The sequence below is a fragment of the Sciurus carolinensis genome, chromosome 9, assembly GCF_902686445.1.
Source record: "Sciurus carolinensis chromosome 9, mSciCar1.2, whole genome shotgun sequence".
Lineage (NCBI taxonomy): Eukaryota > Metazoa > Chordata > Mammalia > Rodentia > Sciuridae > Sciurus > Sciurus carolinensis.
The window spans coordinates 138,104,697-138,127,726 of record NC_062221.1 but is presented as its reverse complement, the minus strand read 5'-3'; the positions used below and the strand labels follow the sequence as shown (position 1 = coordinate 138,127,726).

Sequence of the window (23,030 nt, the reverse complement as noted above, 5' to 3'; positions counted from 1 at the left end):
TGGCCCAAACTGAGTTGTTTTCTCAGGACAAAGTCTAGCAGTGACTCTCCAAAGCCAAGGTGGAGGCCCCTCTGTGCAGCGCTTGCCGTCTACCGCTGGTTGATTCCTGAGAAGGGGGAACAAATTCCACCCTGGCAAACGCCTGCAGCCCTGCTTCATGGCACCTGCATTAGAATCCACCCATCGCATCATCAAGAGTCTCCACTTGGGATTCGAAGGGCAAAGAGAGCATATCAGGTCACCCGCCGTTGCCAGCACTTTGTGTCTTCTTGTATGGGTCTCTTTGGGTCCCTCCTGCACCTACCCATAGGGTTCTTGCTATTTACTGCCTGTTGGTATGATCTCTCTATATTTAGGATGCTACTCCTCATCAAATTATTGAACATATTTTGGGCTTGCTGCTCACTTTACGATGGTGCCTTTATTTTACTTGAGGTAGGAGATCTGGGTCTTCGGGCCTGGGGTGTAACTCAGTGGTAGAGCGTGGGCCCAGCACGCACAAGGTCCTGCGTTCAACACCCAGCACCTCAGGAAAAAAAACTGTGTATTTATGTAGTCAAGGATTTCAGCCTCTTTTCTGGAAAGCCGATTTTCTTTGGTAAATTCTTCTCATTCCCAAAATCAGAAAATATTAATCCTCAATTAAGAGGTCTTAAATTTTTCATACACATAACTAATAGCCATTTAATATTTATTTATTTTCTTTCTCTCTTGCTCTCTTTTTTTTTTTATTCAGTGTCAGGGATTAAACCCAGGGGTGCTTAACCACTGAGTCACATCCCCAGAACTTTTATATTTTATTTACCGGCTCTCTAAGTTGCTTTAGGGCCTCACTAAGACTGGTTGAACTCACAATCCTCCTGCCTCAGCCTCCCAAGCCACTGGATTATAGGCATGTGCCCCTGTGCCCAGCTCATCCTTTCTTTTCAAGCATGATCAAGAGAAGAAGCTGTTGCGTCTTCTCCCTGCTTTTCTTACCCACTGCCCCACTCCTGGGAGCCCGCCTGGGAGGAATCTGGCTGCTCCGAGGGATGCGCCTCCCTCAGCCCACAGAAGTGGGCAGCAGCAGTGGGACCGGGCAGCAGCACATCCCTGGGTCTCTGCAGGTTCACCTGAAGATGTTTCCAACCCTAAGCCTAGGCAGTCGCAGAGGCCGTAAGAGACGAGGAGGGACCAGCTATGGCACACTCAGCTAGTTCTGGAGCAAGGCCACAGGAGGAGGCTCGTGGGCACATCCCCGAAGCCAGCAGCCGGCTCTTGCTGCCCCAGTTCTGAACTTGGGGGAGGTCCCCATTGTGCCCAGCCTCCACGTACCCCATATGGAGGCCCCGCCTCGGCTCCCTTCCAGCAGAGACGCATTCTGAAGGGCGGAGAGGAATGTGGCAGACACCTCCCTGACATCCAGGTCCACCATCACCAGCAGGTCGAACTCCACCACGCCGCCGCCCTTGGCGATGCTGGTGACGTCCACTCGGATCCCGCCGGAGTCCATGTGCTGGCGCAGTGTGGCTGGCAAGGAGTCCCCCACCTTGAGATTTGAAAACCGTGTGAGAAAAGTGGGGTTCAGGACAGGGCCACAGGTCCTAAGGGCAGGTCCTCCTGGGATCCTGCCCAGCTGCACAGCTGGCGCACAGCAAAACCGCCAAAGCTACAGGCCTGCTCTGGACTCCTGCCCCGTCTGCAAGTCCCCACCCCAGCACCAACCCCTGTGAGTATCTGTGATAGTGAGAGGGGTCCTGCTACTCCCCCAGACCCGTAGGCAGGTCAAGCGGGGAGCAGGTGCACAGGTGGGGGTCCACCTGCAACCTGGCGGTTAAGGCATCACAGAAAGCCTGCGACTCGGCTCAGAGATACAGAGGCAGGGCCCTGAGCGGAGGGCATGGGGAGCCACCGACCCCTTGCTCCCGACCCTGCAGGATACCTCCCCTTCCGCCTTCTCCCCGAGTGCCCAAGTTGCTTCCCCAAGCGCATCTCCAACAGCCTCAGTAGGACAGGAGGTTTCCACCTCTGGAAGGTTTGCCGTGACCTTCAGTTATTCAGGGTAAAATTACACATCACACCGTCATTCCATTCCAGCCCATCATGGTCAAAATGCCCAGAAAGACACAACCTCACAATAGCATTCACCGTTCACAGAGTGCCAATCTCTGGGAAAGTGCACCCCCAAGACTCCCCTCACAGAGGACCACCAGCTGCAGAAGCGAGAGACGCCCACTCATGGATTTACTTCCCCACCTCCGAGCCACCCAAGGGGAGCAAATCCACTGTCACCTATCAGAGGCCAACCCCCCAGAAAGACCCTCCCACATCTGCCTGTGGTTGGCTCAGGTAGCTACCGTCACTACCCATATCCATGTAACGATGGCCCCCGGCTTCCTAGGAGACATCTGCTTAATCCTGAGTCACTGTTACCACGTCAGAAGGCCCTGCCAGGAGAGGATGATGAGTCAGGTGCCTCATTAACCCATCGCCTCTCCAAATTCACCTTCGAGTTCTGCATAGTCTTGTCACACAATTATTTGCTATCCTGAGAGTCCAGAATTTAGAAAAACAATTATCCTCAAACACAGGAAAAGAAGGAAATGGTTTAAAGGGGAAAGATTAATCAAGAAGCCTGGCGTGGAGACGTGCTTGCCCGTCCAACCTCCAGGCCACCAGGCCACCAGGAAGGGTCAGAGTGCGTAACTACCCCTGCGTCCAGAGGAGTGGTGAGGCTCCCCACTGAGCCACCACAGGAGCCGAGAGTCCCAGGATAGGGGAGGCGGGACCCCAGGTCCCCACAGTTCCACAGGACCGGCTCCCAGAGTCAGCATCCACGTACCAGCTGGGCTGCCGAGGGGTTGAACGGAATCACCTGTCACACCCACCACTGGGTGGCGCTGCCGACCCCTCTGCTCTGGCAGAGCTAAAAGGTGAGATTGTCAATGCTGGGACAAGAGGACTAGAGAGGGGAGCCCTGCACCCTACCTTCAAAACCAGTCTAACCCTAACCAAGATCTCTCTCGCTACGTGGTGACAGCATTCCCTTCCAAAGAATGCCTGCTGACGGCGGGAAGAAGCTCACGAGTAGGAAAATGATCTCTGCAAAGGCAGGTGACCAGCACCACAGCGCCACAGCAGCACTAGTCATAATGGACGAGAGGAAGCAGACCCACGTCCATCGGTGATGTCTGCACAAACAGGGTGTGGTCCTCCCGGGACTGGCGGCACCCAGCCCCAGAAAGGAGGGCTCCGTGGATGACCCTCGGAAGCATGAGCCAAGGGAAGGAGCACACAGTGCCACCTGTGTGAGCTTCCAGTCCACGGGCGTCCAGACAGGCCACCAGAGACGGAAAGCCCATCAGTGGTGTCCAGAGGCCGGGCAGTGGCACACAGCAGGGATGGCATTTCTCTTCAGGGTAATGAAATGTTCTGGAATTAGATAGTGGTGATGGTCGTATGATCTTGCAAATATAGTGAAAGTATGTGCTTTAAAAAATATGAATGTCATAGTATGTGAAGTAGATCTCCGTTTCTAAAGGTTTTTGTTTGTTTGTTTGTTTGTTTGTTTCTAAGCAGGGGAGGGCCTTTCTGCTCCACAGCGTGCCTGCGGGAACAGCAGTGTGAAGCCAGGGTGTGCAGGGACAAGGTGTGTCTCCTTCTCCAGATGCACCTGCGCTGGGCGGGTGGAGGCCAGGGCCGGAGACCCGAGCACGCTTGACCTCCCAGAAGGAAATGAGGGCCTGCCCACTACTCACCACCCTGAGGAAGTGCTGAGTGCCGCCTGCGTGGCACGAGGATTCGGAAAGCCCGGCGTTCGCCAGTCGCACTCTGCCACGGAGCTTCTGTGCGGCTGCAGGATGGAGAACAGGCGTGTTTCCAACAGCAGTGCTGCAGGTAGGTCGCGTTGTCATTGCCACATTTCCATGTTGGCCAGAGCACCAAGCCAAGGCCGAGTCGCGCACCACAGAGAAGGAGCCCAGTCCCGGCCCGCCAGGCTCCAGAGTGCGTGGGACAAGCCTGAGCACGGGGGAGAACCTTCCAGGGGCTGCAGGACCAGCTCGGCCCTGCCACTCTTCCCACTCAGCTGTCTCCCTCTGGGCTGTCACCTGCACACGTGTTCAGGCAACTTGCCTGCAAGCCAGGACAGCTTTGAGGGCAAAGGGAGACTCCAGCAAGTAATTAGGCCAGGGCCACTGTGTAGCCCAGCCATCCCGGGGAAACCAGGACACAGGGTCTGCCAGGCCTCTGCTTGTCGGCATGACAGGGAGCCGAGTCCGGAGCGGTCACGTTCCCCTCCCTTCACAGCCCCTCGGCTCTGATGTGTGGTGCCATCTGAACCTTCGCCCTCCATGGAGCTTCTAGGAGTACACAGGACATGGCCTTGCCCAGGGACACCATCGAGAGGCGTCCTGGCTCTCAGCACACAGACACATCCATCCTTGTTCAGTCTGTCACCAAATATTTGTGAAGCACCCCTAGCACGACGGGGCATCTAGCAGTAAGGGAGAAGGACAAGCTTCTCCTCTTGGGGGGCTTGAAGTGTGTCCCCTGAGAGCTGCTCGGTATTAATACGAACCACAAAGCTGTGCAGCTGCACCTTCCTGGATGAACCTCAAGCCCCATGTGCTTGGGGCCACCGCTGTCACTGCCTCTGAGGGCCATGGACCCAGAGCTGTGACAGGTGGCATGTGCAATCTGATCTAAAAGCCACCAGAGCAGGACAGGTGCACAGGTGAGAGCGATGTAGACCCAGCCTCAGGCACAAGGGTCACACGCCCACGTACATTTTGTCCCTCCAGAGTGAGGGAGAGTGGTAGGGACCCAGCTTCAGTTCTCAGACTTGGAGGCCACCCTGCCTGAGCGTCCAACTGATGCTGACTTCCTCTTCCCGGCGGCCGTGAGCTCACACAAGCAGCACCTTCACAAACCATGCTGCACTGTCGTCCCCAGCACAAGGCTGACCAGGACAAGCAGAGCACAAAGCTGTGCTCCCTGCACCCCAGCAGGTCGGCTGCAGCCCACCCTAAGACGGGGCCGCTGCCGTGGAGACCCTGCACCCACGCTTGGGAAGCTCCCTGGGATGTGAGGACTCGCTGCAGAGTCACACAGGTGAGTCACGAGCTTCAGAACATATCCAGGTGACAGGCTAATGAGGAACAGAGAAGAAGGCCCTCTGACTACTGTGCTCAGGGACAAGGGCCTGCTCCCACGTGCCAGAGCCCGCGCTTGGTGTGGCCTGACTCCATCTATCCCTGTCCCTCCACCCGTGGCACCGGGCTCTGGAGGGACATTGGCAGGTGACTGGCAGCCTTCCTGAAGGCCAGTCCACAGAGCGGAGGGTGGGAGGGGACAGGCCAGCGCCATGAGCACTTCCCTGCAGTGCTGTGAGGGCTCCTTTCTGCCAGTCAGGAGCTCCTCCCGAGGGCAGCCGCCCTGTGCTGCTCGGGGAGCGTGGAGTAGAACAGAAACCCAGAGCCACGCCAGCCGGCTCTCGCCAGCCTGAGCCTCCCGCACTCTTCATCCTCTCCTTGCCAGCCTCATCCTCCCTTAAGAACAGGGGCTGGGGTGAACACACTCCCACGAGTGACCATGAGGCTCGAGCGAAAAACGATCGCAAGGCGGCCGGCGATTCCGAAGCCTCACCTGTCCTCACTTTCAGGTGTGCTCCGGCGCCTCCTTTCCCACACGCTTCGGCCACAATCTCCACCAGGTGCAAGGTGCCAGGCCCCAGCCCCGACAGAGTCACGCCTGTGTCCTGGGTCTCCAGGTCCTGGGCAGGGCTCCATGGGGAGACCAGCGTGAGCCGGAAGGTGGGGTGCAAGGTGAGATTCGCCACCCACGCCAGGTGGAAGCTGGAGCTAGTCACATTGGAGACCGTGACCCTCTCAATAGGGACAGGGACTGGGAAGTGGAACAAAAGGTCAAACATGAAGGGGAGGAGAGGGGGGAGCAGGGCAGGGGAGGGGAGGAGGGGGAGGGGAGGAGAGGGGAGGAGGGGGAGGGAGGGGAAGAGGGGGAGAGGAGGAGGGGGGGGCAGGGGAGGGGAGGAGGGGGAGGGGACTGGAGAGGGGGAGGGAGGGGAAGAGAGACGAGGGGAGGAGAAGGGGAAGCAGGGCAGGGGAGGGGAGGAGAGGGCTGGAGATGGGGAGGGGAGGGGAGGGGAGGAGGGCTGGAGACGGGGAGGCATCTCTCTTCCTAACTAGACCACACACTACCACTGAGGCCCCACTGCTCTGGGCCTGGTCTCCTCCTGCACAAGATGAGAGGCTGCCCTACATTTCCAGCAGGCCTGGGACACCAGGCTCTACGAGCTCGGTCACCTCAATGCACATGGGCTGCAAAGCTCCCACTGAGGTCCCCCTCCTCAGGTAACTCACCACAGGCAGGGCCCTTCAGGGAGGCAGGGATAGGGGTCGATGGCAGGTCTGGAGAGGGGGAAGGTGCAGGGTTCTCGCTCTGCAATCTCGTGGCACTCAGAGATGTCCCCTGCGGGGGAAGGCTGGTGTGCCACACAACGTGGCCAGGGGGGCGCTCCGCAGGGCCAGGCCAGGAGAGCGGCTCCACGGTGGGGCTCCCCAGAAGCTGTCCGGGGGTGTCCAGTGGGCTGTCTGCATCCCTCTGAGGGGAGCCATGGGTTGGCCCAGGACTCCTGAGGGAAGAGGCTCTGGTGCTCCCTTGGCCAGTCCCCAGGCCCGGGGTCATGCTGGGCGCCGCCTCCTCCTCCATGCCTCGCCCTGTGCTGTTCCTGTGGATCCTGACGGTGATACTGCCCCCTCTCCTGGGTGGGGGTCCTGGGGTCTGGGCCTGGCTTGCTGCCAGGCTGTCCCATGGGTGCCTGGGACTGAGGGACAGTGTGGGAGTCTCTGTGCCGAGAGCTGGGGCTGTCACCTCTGCTGCTGCAGACGGCTCACCTCCGGTGGGGCTGGCCACGTCACCTGTGAGACACATCCACCATGAGACACCAGAAACATCTGAGCAGAGCCCACCATTCCTCCCACAGCCCAGATTCCTCCTGGAGAGTGGCACAGTCACCCAACAGGACTGCTCTGCCTCCCCAGAGACCCCGAGGGGGACACAGGCTGGCCCTACGGGCATTCAAGGAGCCCATCAGCAAGCTCCCTGAGCCCTCAGAAGGCAAGGTGGGCCCTGAAAAGGAAGCTGAGACCCCACAAGCAAGCAGACAGCCACCTGGGGCTGCAGACCCGGGCCTGAAGGCAGGCGTAGTGCTCGCAAGCCGCAGCTGGCTCCCCAGGGCTCTGGGCAACGGGACAGTCCCCCAGTTTGCACTCAGCGTGGGACTTAGTGCTAGCTGCTGTCAACTGCTTGCTGGACATTAGATAAATAAGGGAAGTGGGAGACGAGCTACGTGGACCTCGGCGGGCAGGACAGACACTAAGTGCTCTCCCAGGGGCCTTTCCTGCTCCTCCTCTTGCTACACAGGCCTCAGCGTGGTATCAAGCGTGGCTGGGCCTCTCCACTGCCCACACCCTGGTCCAGGGCAGACCTGGCAAGTCAATCACAGCGTCTGAAGTCTGCAGATGGCTCCCCCTGCCTCCCTGCTCAGGACTCTGGTGGCCCCTGCACTAAGACCTGGGGCCGAGCTGTGGAGGAGCAGGGCTCGGAGGACCCACAGACCTCTCTCCAGCTCCCCTGGGCTTCCACACCCTCTGAGGCTTCCAAGAAGCTCCTGGCGACTTTGGTGGGTTTCTGTACCCCTTCATAAAAACCTATTTAAATCATATTTTACATCTGCATTGGTACAGAGATGGACAGAACCCAGCTGGACTCGTTGTTTTATATATGAACCATCATCTTATTTTCTTTCTTCTGATCTTAAAAGAAACTTAAACTGTTTCGTGGACACTTGCATTAGCTTGCCCCCCTCCTGCAGCCAGAGCGGGGCTGGGGACACGCACCCTCACAGGCCCGGCCTGCCCGGGAGGGGTTGGCGTCCCTGGCGGTGTGGCACTGGCAGGCGTACGAGCCCTCCAGGTTGATGCAGCGGGCGCTGGGGGAGCAGTCGTGCTGGGAGCCGTCTGCACACTCGTCCCAGTCTGCAGGGAGAAAAGACGGAGCCGTGAGGAGACGGCCGGACGGCGGCCAGAGGCTCCCTGACTCTTCTCCTGGGGGAGCGGCAGAGTCCGCCAAACCCTGGGTGCCAGTGCCCAGGAGCAAGCACCGCATGAGAGCCCCTCGGAAGCCTGACCTCCAACCTGATGAGTGGATACGAGGATGGGCGACAGCTCGCTGGCCTTCACCGGGGCTGGCCTACTGGGGCGGGCAGGGAACGGTGGCTGGTTGGCGTAGGCGTGAATGAGTTCCCCTCGGATATCCCTTGTTCTCACCCCAAGTGGCGGGAGGCTTCCTCCTCCAGTGGTGTCCCAAGGCCCCCTAATGCTTCATGCTTCAACCGAGACACGGCAAACAACGGAGCCTAGAGGACTCCCGTCACGCATGATGTGGATTCTGTACCATCTTGGAGCACCCAGGGTCTCAGCAGGCTCGGGAGCCCCTCCTGCCCGTGCCCCAGAGACCCCGCGCGGGATGCCACGTCACTGGGAAGCCCTGCCCTTCTGATTCCGGCAAGGAAGAGCATCAGTCCTGGGTCCTGGTCCATCCCGTCATCCCCTGTCCGCTCCTGAGAACCACATCTCCCCATCAGTGGTCAACCAGGACTGTCACCGGGCCAAAAGTCAAAACGGAAAACACTCCAGGATCGCATTCCCTCCTCTGTCTCGCACCTCCTTGTTTCCACCCCTCCTGGTCTCCCTGGGGACCTCCAGCCCACCTTTAACCTGCCCTAGTAAAGAACGTGGTCCTGTGTGCTTTGACACCAGACTTCACCGGCGTCAAGGAAACCTGAAGGCGCAAAGCCCTCATGCTGGATTCTGGCCAGGAGAAGCTGGGGTCAGTTTCCCCACAACCTTACAAGTCTGTCCTTCAGCCCAGAACCCTCTCTGCAGGTTGCTGCCCTCAGGGAAGCCTCTGGGCTGAGAGGTCAGCTGGGGATGGGGCCTGCTGGCCAGGAGGGCTCTGACAGGAGCTGCCTCTGCTAGAAAAGCAGCCCAGACCAGGAAGCAAGCGGGTCCCCCCGGGTGGGAGTGGCGGAACAGAGCAGGAGGGCCTCAGGCCCTGTGTCCATGAAGCTCAGCGAGCTGCAGGTGGAGGTTCCCGGAAGGCAATGGCCCAGCCTAGCCTGCCAGAGAGCTCCGCCATGCTGAGACTGAGGTCAAGGAAAGGGACTGCGTGGTTCCTGGCAGCCGTGCGGCTGGGGGAGCTCAGAGGCTCTTGCTGTGGTTTCTCAGTTCTGCTTTGTGCTGTCTTCCCAGATAGGTCGTCCCCAGGGGTCAACCAGACGTTCGCCTGCTGCGACAGCTACAGGCCACTTACACGTGGCCCTCAGGGTGACTTTGCCATCATGCCACATGCCTTCCCGAAGCACTACCCAACCTCCAGCCTGCAGGCCACTGTCCTGAGCCACTGAGGCTGGGGTCGGAGCCCAGGCTAGACGGGAGAGGCCATGAAGCAGAGGTGCCCATACAGTCCCTTGGAGCACCAAGCACCTGGCATCTACTTTAAGTGCACAGCGACTGACCTGGCCTCGCTGCCCCCAGCTGGCGGCTCACGGACAAGCTCAGAGCAAGGCGTGGGCAGTTTAACTCAGTCTTACACTGAAGCCCAGGCCAACTGGCTCCCCAGCACAGGGAGAGGCAGCTTGCTGCAGTAAGAACTGCCAGGGGGCTTTGCACCCGCGGGCTGCTCCTGTCCAACGCCCTGCCCAGGAAGCCGCAGACTCAGGGCAGATGTGCTGAGGGCAAAGATGGGGGCACAACGACCCCATGCAGCTCCTGTCCGCCTCCAGCGTCAGGACTCGGACACGCTGACCCAAGGGCAGCGAGCACTCCACAGTGACCTGGGACGGTCCAGCCCTGCTGCCAGGATCGCTTCCCGATGCACCTGAGCAGAGGTGGCTCCCTCCTCCCAGGAGCACGCGGTGTTGTCCCAGAAGGTGGGGCTCTCAGGGAGGGACCCGATCCCCACAGCTGGCTCTGGATTCCCGGGGACAGGACTGTACCCATAGTGGTTCTGCCGCTCCAGTGTCCAGGGAAGCCACTGGTTCCTGCGTCAAAGTCTGTGCAGGCAGGGCTGCCCACCCCCCCACCGCCAAGGCAGCCTGAGGCCCGTCATCACTAGACCCACGAGCCGGCCGGGGTGGGCGTCTCACAGTGGCGCCCAGGCTGGAAGTGCTGGCCGGCAGCACTGTTGTGGGCACTGACCAGCATCTGAGGGCTTTTGGAACTTCAGGGGAACAGGTGGCAGGGATACTTTCAACTGCCTTGTGAAATATCAGAAATGCAAGGCGTGTCTTCTTTCCTACCTGTTTCCTGCGGCCGCCATAACAAGAATCACAAACTGGGAGGTTCCCAGCAACAGAGATTCATTCTCCCCGTTCTGGAGGCCAGAAGCCTGCAATCAAGGTGTCGGCAGGGCTAAGCTCATTCTGGGCAGCTTCTCCTGACTCCAGAGGTCCCTGGGCTGTGGTGTGTCCCTCCAACCACTGTCTTCCCATGGCCTCCTCCCTGCCTGTGCGCTTTTCTGCTTTCTGCCTCTTATGAGGACACTTGTCCTAGAATTTAGGGCCCACCCTAAATCTAACCACAGGTGGATCTTATTTTGAGCTCCCTGCCTTAATGCCATCTACAAGAACTTATTCCAAGGAGGTCATATTCTGAAGTTCCAAACAGATGACTCCTGGGGCACCGTCCACACCACTGCATCCCTCACACCCAAGGCCTTTCTGACCAAGATCTGGAGTAGCCTGGCCATTGTCCTTAAGTCAGGGAGGCAGGGCTGAATCACCTGGACTGTGGGTCCTCAGCCCCGCAGTCCAGCCAGGCAGGGCCCTATCAGGTACAAGGGCCACTGCAGCACGTCCATCTGAGGGCACCACCTGAACAGAGAGACCCCCAGGCTAAGGACAGGGCACCAGGAGTGACTCCAAGTACAGATGCCATACCCCCTGCACTCCTGGTCAGGGGAAGGTTGGGGCAGCCAGCCCGCCACTGAGCTCAAGGGGGATGGTGCTGCCTGCTAGGCCCAGCAACCACTGGGGGACTCCGGGGAGACTCCATTCCATGGGTGGAGCCCAGCTGAGGTGTGGGGAGTCAAGATTGTGTCCCACTGCAGGGTCGGGGCCAGGCCCTGCTGGGGAATAGCAAAGCCAGACTCAAAGTTGGCACCCTCACCCTCTCTCTCTCTCTCTCTCTCTCTCTCTCTCTCTCTCTGACTATATCTCTGTATCTGCCTCCATTTCTCTGTCTCTATTTCACTGTCTCCATGTCTATGTCTTCATCTTTCCCTGTCTCTGTCTCTATCTACTACTGTCTTTGTCTCTCTATCTCTATGAGGCTCCATACCTCTGTCTCTATCTCTGTCTCCATCTCTCTTTATGATGCTCTGTCTGTGTGTCTTCATCACCTCTGCTTCAAGGTGACAGTAAGTAAAATGAAATGACATGTAGACTAATCAAATAGGCCCACAGGTGAGCTTCCACAGACATCCTGCAATGCCAGTCCCTGACCAGACACAGGGAATGCCCATCCCCTGTGCCCATGTGGACCCCCAGTCCCATTTTCCTCAATATTCTGGACCTGTAGTTAACAAGAGGAACCATCCAGAGGGAATAAGCCTTGTCTCTGTGCCTTCCCTGGGTTCCTTCTCCTGTCTGGAGCAATGAGAAGTGGGGTACAGAGGGGGGGACCTGGTCCTGGTCCTTGGCTCTTGTGGAGGAACACAGATAAGGGTTTGCTCTCCTTTACTTTATTTACCTTTTGGATGAGGGAAAGGTTGACTCTAAATAAGGTTGCCGAGTCTACATCCGTGCTGGAGACACATCATGGCAGCACAGTCCTAGTGCGAGCACACATACCTTGTACTACTGTCCCCTGCTGGTCGATCTGGAACACTGTGCTTGAAGACAGAAGCTGGAGCATGGGAGCCAGAGTGGAGACAGCCACTGGAAACTCAGGGTCTTGCACTGTGAGTCTCAGCTTCACTACCAAGCTTCCCGCCTGGAGAGATGTGATCTGCACCCTGAGCTTCCCACGTCGGTATAGGTCAGAAACTGCTGGTGGAAAGGAGTTCTCAACCTAGTCAAGAAAAGGAGAGAGTGCTCAGACATGGCAGCAGAAACTCCTCTCAGCTCGTAGAACCCCTACCAGGCTTTCCCTGAGACAGCTGAGCCTGACCTGGTCTTGGAGAACCCATTGTGACCACTACCATCAAGCTCCTAGCCACTCTGGATGTTCTGAAGTTTGGTGTGAAGGTAATTTTCATATGTGGGTGAGAGACAGACTGTTAGATTGATTGATAGACTAGTTGACAGAGGAGGATCACCAAGGAAACATCCCCATGGCTATTTGGAGCTGTGCCCCTTATTACTGGGCTGTATCTCCAGAAAATACAAAGACGGCGCCAGGAGCTCAGGGTTGCCTGTGTTCTAGCAAGGAAGACATCAACCGTACCCCTACCTTCTGCCACTCAGTTCTTGTGAGTACAAGGAAATTAACATTGAAAAAGAGAGTTTTCTGAGAGCCTTCGAAAGCTAATTTCTCCTGCAGGTGGATGCTGGGAAGTAATAGTCTGTGGGTCTCTTGAATTTCCACATTCTGCAAATGGAGGCACTAACTTCCCTTTTGTTCCAGACTGTCTTTCCACGGATGTTAATTTCATGAGCAGCCTTGGGATATAGGTATAGTGGCTTCCTCTAGAGAAAAGGACACCCTGTTTACTGTCCAGTATAACAAAGAAAACGTCTCCTTTTGAAGCAAGTCTTAGGCATGTTTGCCTGAAGCGACTTGGGTTCCCTAAGTGTGGGGTTCCTCAACTGTGACCTGGATCCCCTCTATGTGCATCATCCACCTGCACACCCAACAGAGGCTGCTTGCCATTCTGGGAGTAACAAGTCTCTGTCTTTGACCCAGGGATCTCTTGTCTGCTGCCAGCACTCATGACCCTGTGGGCAGGCCAGCCTTTCATTTACAAGAAAGGTAAAAGTTCAGCCCTTTCATAATTCTTGGTAGTTTATTAAGCCTGTTATTCTCCAGTTCAACATCTGTAGATAGATAGTATTTAACACTGGCTTAGTTCCCCAGACCATGTCCTGATGTTTCCTTTAGCCACAAGGAGGAAGGGAAGTGGAGACGGTTGGTAAGTGCTTGGCTGGTAAATCCACACCATTGCAAGAAGACAAATTCCCAAGCAGACACTTCAACAGCAGATCCCGCTGTGTGATCAGGTGGTGTAGACCTTTTGATCAACGCACAGATTCTGAAGACAGATTGGTCAGATATCTAAGTTAACTACCCCATGGGGGCAGGGTGGGATGGGGTGAGTCCTTACTCTGTGAGGTGGGCGTGGCCCGCCTGAGGCAGCAATGACTTGTGAGGTTGCCGTGACCACAGGGGAAGAGCTGGGCATATCGCCCACCGGGAGTAGTCCTTGCCCAGAGGACCTCAGGTGAGGTGTCTGGGGCCGTCTTTACCTCACGCAGCAGCTGCCGGGAGAAGTTCCTGTGTTCCGTGCTGCTGCAGTTGAGCAGCTGCTCCGTCAAGTTGCGGTTGATGATCTTTATTGTAACTCCATAAACTTGGGCATCTGAGACAGACAGTGAAGCAGAGTAGCTGAAACCCGGTGGTTCGAAGGCACCTGCTTCTCTGTCAGTTTTCTACAAAGTCTACTTTTTAAAGAAATATTTTTTAGTTGTCAGTGGATCTTTTATTTTATTTATTTATTTATATGCCGTGCTGAGGATGGAACCCAGTGCCTCACACATGCCAGGCAAGTGCTCTACCACTGAGCCACAGCCCAGGCCCTAAAGACTACTTTTTGAAGAGGAAAGTTTTTTGAAAATAGATTGAGGCATGAACCTTAGATTGAGATAGTCAAACTGGGAAATTTGATGTACCGTGTTTACATCTGCACTGAAGTAAAAGAATTTACTGATGTAAGCCACACTTATGGCCAGGACAGGGAATTGAAGAGTCAGGTACAAACCCCACAGTCCACAGCAACAGGAACTGGATTCAACCAGCTCCTGGAGGGTAGGAAGGCCCCTCCAACTATCCTTCCCCCGGGGGGCTGCTGCTTCCCTCTGCCCTCTTCACAACCACAAGGCCCAGCCAGTCCTCTGCGGTATCCCCACCCAGATCCCAACACTAGGGTGATAAACTGGCCCCGTTGCTGGAACCTTCCAGGTTTCAGAGCTGAGAGTCCTGCCTCCATCTTGCACAAACCATCATCAACAAGGGAGGTTGCGGTTGCTCTGATGCTGGGAAAAATAGTCCAGATGGGACAGTGTGACATACGTCACTTTTATCATGAGAGTAAGACCTCCACGTGCACAGTCAGAAGGTCAGGAGCATTGGAAATGGGCCCTGCTGCCGCTCTGGGTCCTGCTGAGTGTTGACAGCTGCCAGCTGACCCCACCCTGGCTCAGCTTGGTTAGCAAGCTTTGGGACAAACAGGGTTGTCACACAGTCCATCACCTGGCACATCAGTATTAAGGGCACAGAAAGTTCCCCGAGGTTTTGAGAGCAGACTCCTGACCCAAGGCAAGGCCTCCTGAGAGGCCCAGTGGACACCAGAAGCTGCGGATGGCATCCCACGCTGGAGACAGCATGTTTTCTCTACACACACACACACACCCCTGTGATAAAGTTTACTCTACAAATCAGGCAGAGCAAGAGATGAAACAATGACTAATAATAAAACAGAAGAATTGTGACAACATGCTATAACAAAAGTTATTTAACACTTACAAAATGTAGAATTTTTCCTTTTGATGTTTTGAGACCGCAGTTGACTGCAGGTAACTGAAACCCAGAACATCTTCATGTTCCAGGCTGGGCCCCTGGAAATCCCCCATCTGAGCAAGACCCCAGTGTGCTTGTGGCCCTGGTTCTCGGGCTTGACATGGCCCCTCCTGCCTGTGCCTGGTCAGCATCACAAGAGGCAGTTACAGAGCCCTGAGGACATTCAGCCTCCCTGAGGGCTTGGAAGCTGGATGCACCCAGAGGCTCTGGGTGACGCTGCTGCAGTAACACCCACCCAATGTGCAGGTGGCCTGGAGGCCATGTTGCAAATGCACCGTAAAGTGAACAGAGCACCCTAGCGGGGCTCTACTGACAAAAGGCATTTTGCAACACCAAGAAAGAAAGAAAATGTTGGAGAGTGGAAGAGGTTGGCTATTCAGGAGTCTTCTAGAATCTTCCAAATCACCTATCCTTAGCATGGGAACCTAGGTATGTTTTCATGAGAGTGGAGCTGCAAACTCTTACCATCTGCCCCAGTGGAGAGAGCTCTGGCACCCCAGAGGATGGCCACGGGTGGCACATCCCAGGTGAGTTGGAAGAAGTGTGAAATGCTGGTGGGGATGGGAGGTGACACACAGGGGGACTGGAAGACTCCAGTAAGTGACCACTTCTCAGGCCTCGGTTTCCTCCAGGGGAATAGAGAGCCTCCCTGATCCCTGGAGAGATGGGGCAGGCCCTGGGAAACTGAGACCCTGTGCAAAGTCAAGGGCTTGTGTTCTGCATGCCGGGCGACTTAGCTCGGGGGTTGCCCGAATCTGTTTAATCAGGGTGTAGGCTGAGTCATGGAGGGCTGCTCATCCGTCCATGGTCATAGTTGCTGTCATTGCCTGGATCTCTGTGCACTAAACAGACCCCGGCAGAGTCTTTATGCAGCTCTATGCTCTGAGCCTGGCCGCAGCCTGGGCCCCTGTTGCTCTACGTTGAGGGCACACGTGGGACAAAGGAACAGGATGCCTCGGAGCCCCCAGCACCCCTCACCTCACAGCCCAGAGCCACAAAGGCCAGTCTAGGGGGAGCTCCTGCCGCTCACACCTAGCCAGACCAAGGTCTGTACACTACTGTGAGCCCCAGGGTGAGGACAAGCGGCAGAGTGGGCAGGACACCTGGTAGACTGGACGACCACACCAGCTGCCTCCTGACACTGGAGTTCTAGCTGTGAATGCATCGCCTGGAATTGGGGGAAACATTTCCTCCCGGCACGGGGGTGGGGGCACTGTTAGCATGCTCGTGTGTCACATGGGAAACGGGGCACACTTGGCTGTGGAGACCTGAGCGAACTGCTGTTCCGATGGTGGGAGTGAGTGTGGGGAAGCAGATTAGCGTGCCCCAGCTGCCGTCCCTGCCTGTCTACCTGATGGCCTCGCATGGGCCACTGAATGGTCCTCAGAGAACCCCCAGGTGTCCTCTCAGATGTCAGAGTGAGCCCTGGACGAGAGCCGCAGGGGAGCAGGGGAGCCCAAGCAGGGCTGCCAAGCTCTGCGAAGCTTGGGGGGCAGAGGAAGCTGCAGTTAGGTGGTGACTTCTGGCACGAGGAGGAGCAATATGATATGCTGGGACATCAGGGCTGGGATAGCAAGACAAGTCCACGAGGTCGCGTGGGGTTCTGGCCCAAGCCTTACCTGTCTTGATGGTCAGCCAGGCGGAGACGTTGGTCCCGCACCCCTGGTAGCTGGTCTTCACGCTGTACAGCACTCCGGCCTCCAGCCCAGCCACCTCCAGGACCAGGTCGCTGGTCCAGGTATCTCTGAGCACCAGCTCACCCTGCTGGACCTGGACGTGAAAGGTGTGGTTCTGGGTGGAATTCAAACTCCAGGACACCCGGAAACTGCTGCTGGTGACGTTGAGGGCCACGTAGTCACAGATAGGAGGACAATCTAGGGTAGCACGGGATCAGGGGTGGTGCACAAGCCTCAGAGAGGGTGGTCATCTTGCAGGCAGGCAAGAAGCCCCACCTCCCATCAGCCCACACCAAGTCCAGTGGCCCAATGCAGGGCCACCTGGCATTTTTCCCAACCATGAATTAAACCTGTTGGTTCAAAAAAGAGACAGCAACGCTCTCCTTCCAGAAACTTCCCATGAAGGGTCCAGGCCCTTCAGGAACTTTAGAAGGCAGTTCCAGATTGCTTCAAGGTGCTGGGTATTGAGATGAAGGAAGGAAAAAGCAAAGGGAAACCTGAGGTTCAAGTCACAGATCCCCATTGCTGAACCATGCTAGAAGGCCCCAGCCCCAACACGCTGTGATCTGTCTACACCACCAATGGCTCTGCGTCACGTGACTTTTGGTGATTCAGAATCAGTGGTTACCAGATGTCAAAGCACCGTAGGGACCGTCCACAGTGAGGCAGCGCCGAGCGAGGCTGTAGGGCTGCGGCTGTGAGCCTGCCTCCATCCCCCAGGGTCACAGCAAGCCTGTGGGCCCCATGGCCCCGTCAGGGTCAGGACCTGGCCCACGGGGTCTGATGGAGTCCACCTCATCCCCCTTTACTCTCTCCTATGGAAAGCCCAACTCCAGGGAGCAAACACCAACACACTGACATCTCTTCTGAAACTCAGCTAGAATTAAAGCTCTGTGTTGGGGAGGAAATTCTGGCTATCCACAGACTCTGAGAATAGGACTTACATCCAAAGTAGGTGACCTGCAGGCAAGGCACCAACATTTTCAGGTCAACATTTAGTTCCATTAAAAAAAAAAAAAAAAAAAAAAAAGGAAACTTAGAAAAAAAAATTTGTAAAACCATAGTAAAGAAAAAATAATTTCAAACTACGTGGCCCCTCAAAGTCCTTTGTGTGAGAACTCAATGCACATATTCTAGTACTGTGAAGAAGTTCTGTTCTTCCAAACCCAAGTCGATGCTTCTTCCCAGTAAAAACAACAGACCAGTACAACCATTTCCCTTTTGGCCTTGGCTCCAAGAAGCCCAGAATCAAACTTAGTGCCCAGACAGAGTCCCGTGACGTGGTCCCGTGACGTGGTCCTGTGACGTGGTCCCGTGACGTGGTCCTGCTGCCTCCGTCTTCCAGCCGAGCACCGGGCTGCCTTTCACAATCCTGTGTGTGGCCCTCCCCTGGGGGAGCCTCGCAGGCCCACCTCCAAGTGGGGGGTACAGAGGGCTGGAAGGCCTCCCTGGCCCCCACCTGGGATCGGGATCAGTGACATTCATGCAGATTCTTACTGCTTCCTCACGACCGTCCTAGAATCAGGAAGCATATTTTTAAAAGGACCTGACTCTTCCTTTACTGGGCACCCTGTGGTTTGCGGTGTTTTGGTCGCAGAAGCCGAGGTGGAGCTGGTTCACTCCTGATGACGTCTTCCTTTGCGGCAGGAGGAGCAGAGCGTGCTCCCCCGAGCGGCCTGACAGTGGGGCCCCGCCCCGCCCCGCCCCATGGCCGCTGGAACCTGGCCGGCCTCTAACCACTGTGCTCGCCCGTCTGTGCCTGGGGAGCACATGTCTCTCCCCAGGACCCAGGAAGGGCTGCGATGCCTTCTCTGAGAATCTGCGGCCCTTTCTGACGGTAGTCAAGACGCACACCGAGCGCTTCTGCCTCCAGGTGGGTGGGGGAAAGGGTGCCAGCCCAGCACCCGACAAACAGGAAAGCGGGGCCCAGGCCAGGCTGGAACTCCAGCAGCCACAGTTCCCGTCTCCTTTTTGCCACTTGGAAATCACACTTGGCACGTGACAGGGTGCCTCTCTCTACTGTGGGCCACTCTGAGGTGTCCTCTAAGAGTGTCCTCGAGCAGGGTGAATGACGATGACGTGAACGTTTGCCAAGAACCCAGAGGCTGGTGTCGGGAAGAGGTCTGAGTCGGGGCAGGTCTGACAGGGCACGTGGTTCCTCTCCTAAAAGGCGTTATTAAAAAGCCAGGGCGTTCTTGGATTGTTGGGTTGAGTATGCACACCTGGCACTTTGAAGGTTGTCTGCAGACGGCAGCTCCTACATTTCTGTACTCAGATGAGCACTTGGAGAAAAAGAATCCCTTCCCATCCAAAGAAAGGCAGCCCCGAGGCCAGCACTACCTGGACATTTATGCAGCTCCTTCCCCCACGCATTGCCCTGCGGAACTTGCAATTGCCCACGTGCAACCTCTGTCCACCGACGACAGTGTCATAGGCTCCAGGTTTGTTGGGCATCTACTCCACACCCACATTGACACAGACACAGGAAAGGACCAGGGGAGGCCACAGCAATGCCAGACAGGCCTGAGGAAGTGTCCACCCTAGGCAGCCTCCAAAGGCAGTAGCCACGGGGCCGCAGGGACACTGCCAGGGAGGTATGAGTTCACTCCCAGTCCCAAGCCCATGAAGTAGCCCCGATGACACGCATGCCACACTCTGTCCAAGTTGTCAGCATGCCAGACGTGGTGTCCACATACCCCTGGCCACCATCCCAGCTGAGGCTCCTCTGTGATGCCATCTCATAGAGAAGGGTCAAGCAGTAAGTGGCAAAGCTGTTGACATGACAGTTCACTCGCTTATACCAGCTACTGACTTGAGAAGTTGTCAGGTTCTCTGGAACGCTAATTCGGAAAAAGGGTCTTTGCAGATGTATGTAAGCTGAGGGTCTTGAGATGGGGAGAGTGTCCTGGATTGCCCAGGGTGTCCCTACAAGCAAGTGTCCTTACAAGAGGCACAGGGAGATTGACAGTCAGAAGAGGAGCCACATGAAGCCACAGCAGAGGAAGAACGAAGGCCGTGAAGGCTGGAGATGTGGCCACAGGTCAAGGAATGCTGGCGGCAGCAGAGGCGGAGGGCAGGAAGGGACTCTCCCCAGGCCCCCAGGGAACACAGCCCTGCCCAAACTTGCTTGGGCTCAGTGATTCCTGTTTGGCACCTCAGACCTCCAGAAGCCTGAGAGACGCACGCCTGCTGTTTAAGCCACCTAGTTTGTGTCACTTTGTCACAGCAGCCACAGGACACTCAGGCATATCCTAACTCTGCTTCAGGTAGTTTTTGAGGCAACCGTCCCGCAACTGGGCAGAACACCCTGGGGAGAGTTTTGCTGTCTAATTGACCAGCTCCTAACTTCCTGAGGCTAGCCCTGCTTCTGCAGGTCCCCCTCGAGGTATTTTAAAACTACAGCTACTCCTTCTGCATACGGTCTTCTCTCTTCCAGGATAAACCCCTGGAACCTGGGTTTGGGGTCCTTCATTAGCCAACACCCTTCTTTGGTTATTCTAGTTTTTCAGGGTCCCTCCTAAAATGTGGCCCTAAAACATACCACTCAGTTCTTGACTCCATGCACGATCTGAGGACAGCAGCAACGCGGGTCCTGCAACCTTCCAGCTCACCAAGGGTCCCGGCTCCTTGGCTCCCCGCCCTGCAGCTGGGAGCACATCTGGGACCTGACCCTCCTCTCAGACTCCTGTCTGTGAGTCTGAACTTTTGTTCCTCTAGGCAGCCCTGACCCTCCAGCCATTCAGGAACATGTGCTGGGGACACAGCCTTTCCGCGATGTGTGTCAGTCACATCTTCATCCTGAGCCTGCCCACTTGACACCCGACCCTGGTGAATGCAGAAGCAGGGAGAAGAGATCAGGGCTGAAATCCTGAGCGCTCGCACAGAAAGCTGCCTAGAACTGGAGCGCGGGCTGGGGCGAGCCTGGGCTGCCGCTCCTCGCTCGCTCTGCGGCTGCTGCCCCTGGCCCCGCTGCCTGCCAAGCCTGGGTTCAGGAAACCTCTCCTCATGGAAAGCTGGTAGGCTCCAGCTGAGAATGGAGGCCTGGGAGAGGGACCTGTGCCTTCCTCAAGGTGGACCACACTCCTGGAACATTAGGTGTGGACCGAGGCTATTCCTTAAGGGTTTTGGTAAGTGCAAGAATCCAGCTGCCTCGTGTGTCATTAATTGGGTGACGAATTTCACAAGAAAATATCTGAGATTTGTGCTGTATTTTCCAAGGACTGAACCTCTTAGCCATTCCAGGAGATTGCTCATTCATATTAGCATCTAAATTTAAAACACATGCCGTTTCCTTAGCAATATGCAATTGGAACTCGCTCTGACTCTGATCTGGACACGCTGGAGCTGTCTGTCCTGCCCTGTTGGGAGGGAAGCGAGGCTGGGCGGCCTCTGGCACGGCTTCATGCTGGCCAGCTTGGTGGACTTCAGCTCACAACGTTGCTAACTGTGAACAGAGCCTAATACTTTTCCAGATAACTGCCCGGAGTAAAAATAACTGTATCCCAATCCGTGTTCTCGCTAAAGCAGGGATTCTCAACCTGGGGTCCACGACCAGGAAACCGCAGCTTCCACCCGAGTCTTGGGTACCTCTGTGTGGAGAGCGGTGTGCAGCTCTAACCTGACCCTCTGTGTGGAGAGCGGTGTGCAGCTCTAACCCGACCCTCGGAGTGGTGAGCTGTGGTGGTGGAGGAGGGTTTTGTTGCCTTGGCTGGCTTGGTGGGCTCCCTTTTTGTTTCGTTTTGAGGCCCAGAGATCCTAGGAATGGCTACCTTTCCAGCTTTCCTTTAATTGAACCAACCAACGCAGCTGTGCCTTTCATTTGGTCAACAGCAGATCACACATACTTCAGAAGCTGTACCACAAAACCCAGGGCATGTAGCAGCCCAGCTGAGCTTGTGTAAGGGCCACACCACGAAGCCGTCGCCGACGACACTCTTGAAAGGCGAGCGGCACAGGACTACTCTAATGCCTTCCCCGGAGCCAGGACGCGTCTGGCAGCGAGGAGGAGACGGGCCCTTCCCCAGACGCCCTAGCCTGGCTGTGGGTAGAACATTCCAGCACAGGAGGACTGACCCTGGGTCCCACCATGGCAAGCATCAGCCCCTACAGGAAAGTAGAGTGGCCGCTCAGACAGGACAGACAGATCAATCTCAGGGACACCCTCTGGCCAGTGCAATCCTGTGAGGATCAGGAGGGGGGCACTTAGGTGCACAGGGTCTTCCCTCACGTGGGCAACGTCTATGGCAAGCAGCCCTGGGTCCTGCCTCTGGCCTCAGACACAGGCTGCACCTCTGCTCCTCCTCCCCTGCCTCCGCTGCCACCATGAGGGCTTCAGCCGTGCCTGGCACGTTCTTACAGGGTCCAGTACCCTTAAGCAGCCCTCCTGAACCCCAGGGGATGCTCGGTGTCCCTCTGTGCCTGGAACTGAGTGACATGACTCCCCAGGCTGCAGGGGAGAGAGGGAAATGCCACCTCTCAGTCAGGCACACAGGCTCACAGCACTCAGGGGCATCTGTCACTGAGGAAGGTGAGGACGCCGCTGGGCTTTCTGCTCCATCCCCGTGTAATGACCACGGTATGCTCCAGTGGCCAGACTGCAGCTGACATGAGCTTCCCAATGCAGGCAGTGGATTTGGGAGAGATTGGCAGGAAGGAGGTGATTCTGGGAGGAAGGGGGCAGTGAGGGGCTGCTAGGAAGACCAGCCACAGTGGACCCTGGAGGCGACCCCTCAGGGAAGCTGGGGTTGCCCACAAGCTCCACTCTGCAGGGTGAGGAACTGGGGGTGCCCAGAACCCATCTCCTGGAGTCCTCGGGCAGGGCAGTCCAGGGAGGGACACCAAGCCCAGTCCAGCAAGAGGCAGCTGGCAGAGCCCCCTGCAAGGGGCAGGGGACAGCGTGGCTGGGGACTACTGTCTCCCCCTGGGGTGTGAGATCCTGGTTGCGTTTTGCTCTGTGGCCCACATATCTATACACCGAGACACATTCTCTAAAGGGCTCCATTGGTTAGTCAGGTACCGAAGGAGTCCAAGCACAATGGAAATGGGGTTTCCTGCTCCAGAGCCAAGATGGTAAGAGATAAATAATAAAACAGAACAACTTAACAATACGCTATAGTAAAAGTCATGCGAATGTGCTCTCTCTCCATCGAAATACCTGGCTGTCTCGTATTCGTCCCTCTTGGAATGAGGTGAGAAGGCACAATGCCACATTGGATGAACTGGGGGTGACGGGGTGTGTGACGTCACTCTACACTGTCACACCAGGGGAGTGACGTGGTGTTGCGACGTCACTCTAACTGTTACACCAGGGCAGTGAGGTGGTGCTGTGACGTCACTCTACACTGTTACACCAGGATCCCTTGAGCACAAACACTGCAGTGCTGTGACAGGTGACCTGAGAACTGAGATGGCCACCAGGTGACTAACGGGTGGGTAGCACATACAGTGTGGATACACAGGACGGAGAGGTGCCTCGCGTCCTGGGTGGGATGGAGCCGGA

General features: G+C 56.5%; 1 protein-coding gene across 1 annotated transcript in view; it reads right to left on the bottom strand.

The window, feature by feature from the left end:
• Umodl1 (uromodulin like 1) overlaps positions 1-23,030 on the bottom strand; it is a 53,529-nt gene that overhangs the window by 16,704 nt on the left and 13,795 nt on the right. The window contains exons 8-16 of the mRNA XM_047565542.1: positions 16,475-16,729; positions 13,526-13,638; positions 11,912-12,131; positions 7,899-8,036; positions 6,697-6,917; positions 6,360-6,564; positions 5,626-5,883; positions 3,738-3,832; positions 1,315-1,528 (exon numbers count right to left, since the gene is read on the bottom strand). Of these exons, the coding sequence (XP_047421498.1) occupies positions 1,315-1,528; positions 3,738-3,832; positions 5,626-5,883; positions 6,360-6,564; positions 6,697-6,917; positions 7,899-8,036; positions 11,912-12,131; positions 13,526-13,638; positions 16,475-16,729 (1,719 nt within the window). The remainder of the gene's footprint in view (positions 1-1,314; positions 1,529-3,737; positions 3,833-5,625; positions 5,884-6,359; positions 6,565-6,696; positions 6,918-7,898; positions 8,037-11,911; positions 12,132-13,525; positions 13,639-16,474; positions 16,730-23,030) is intronic.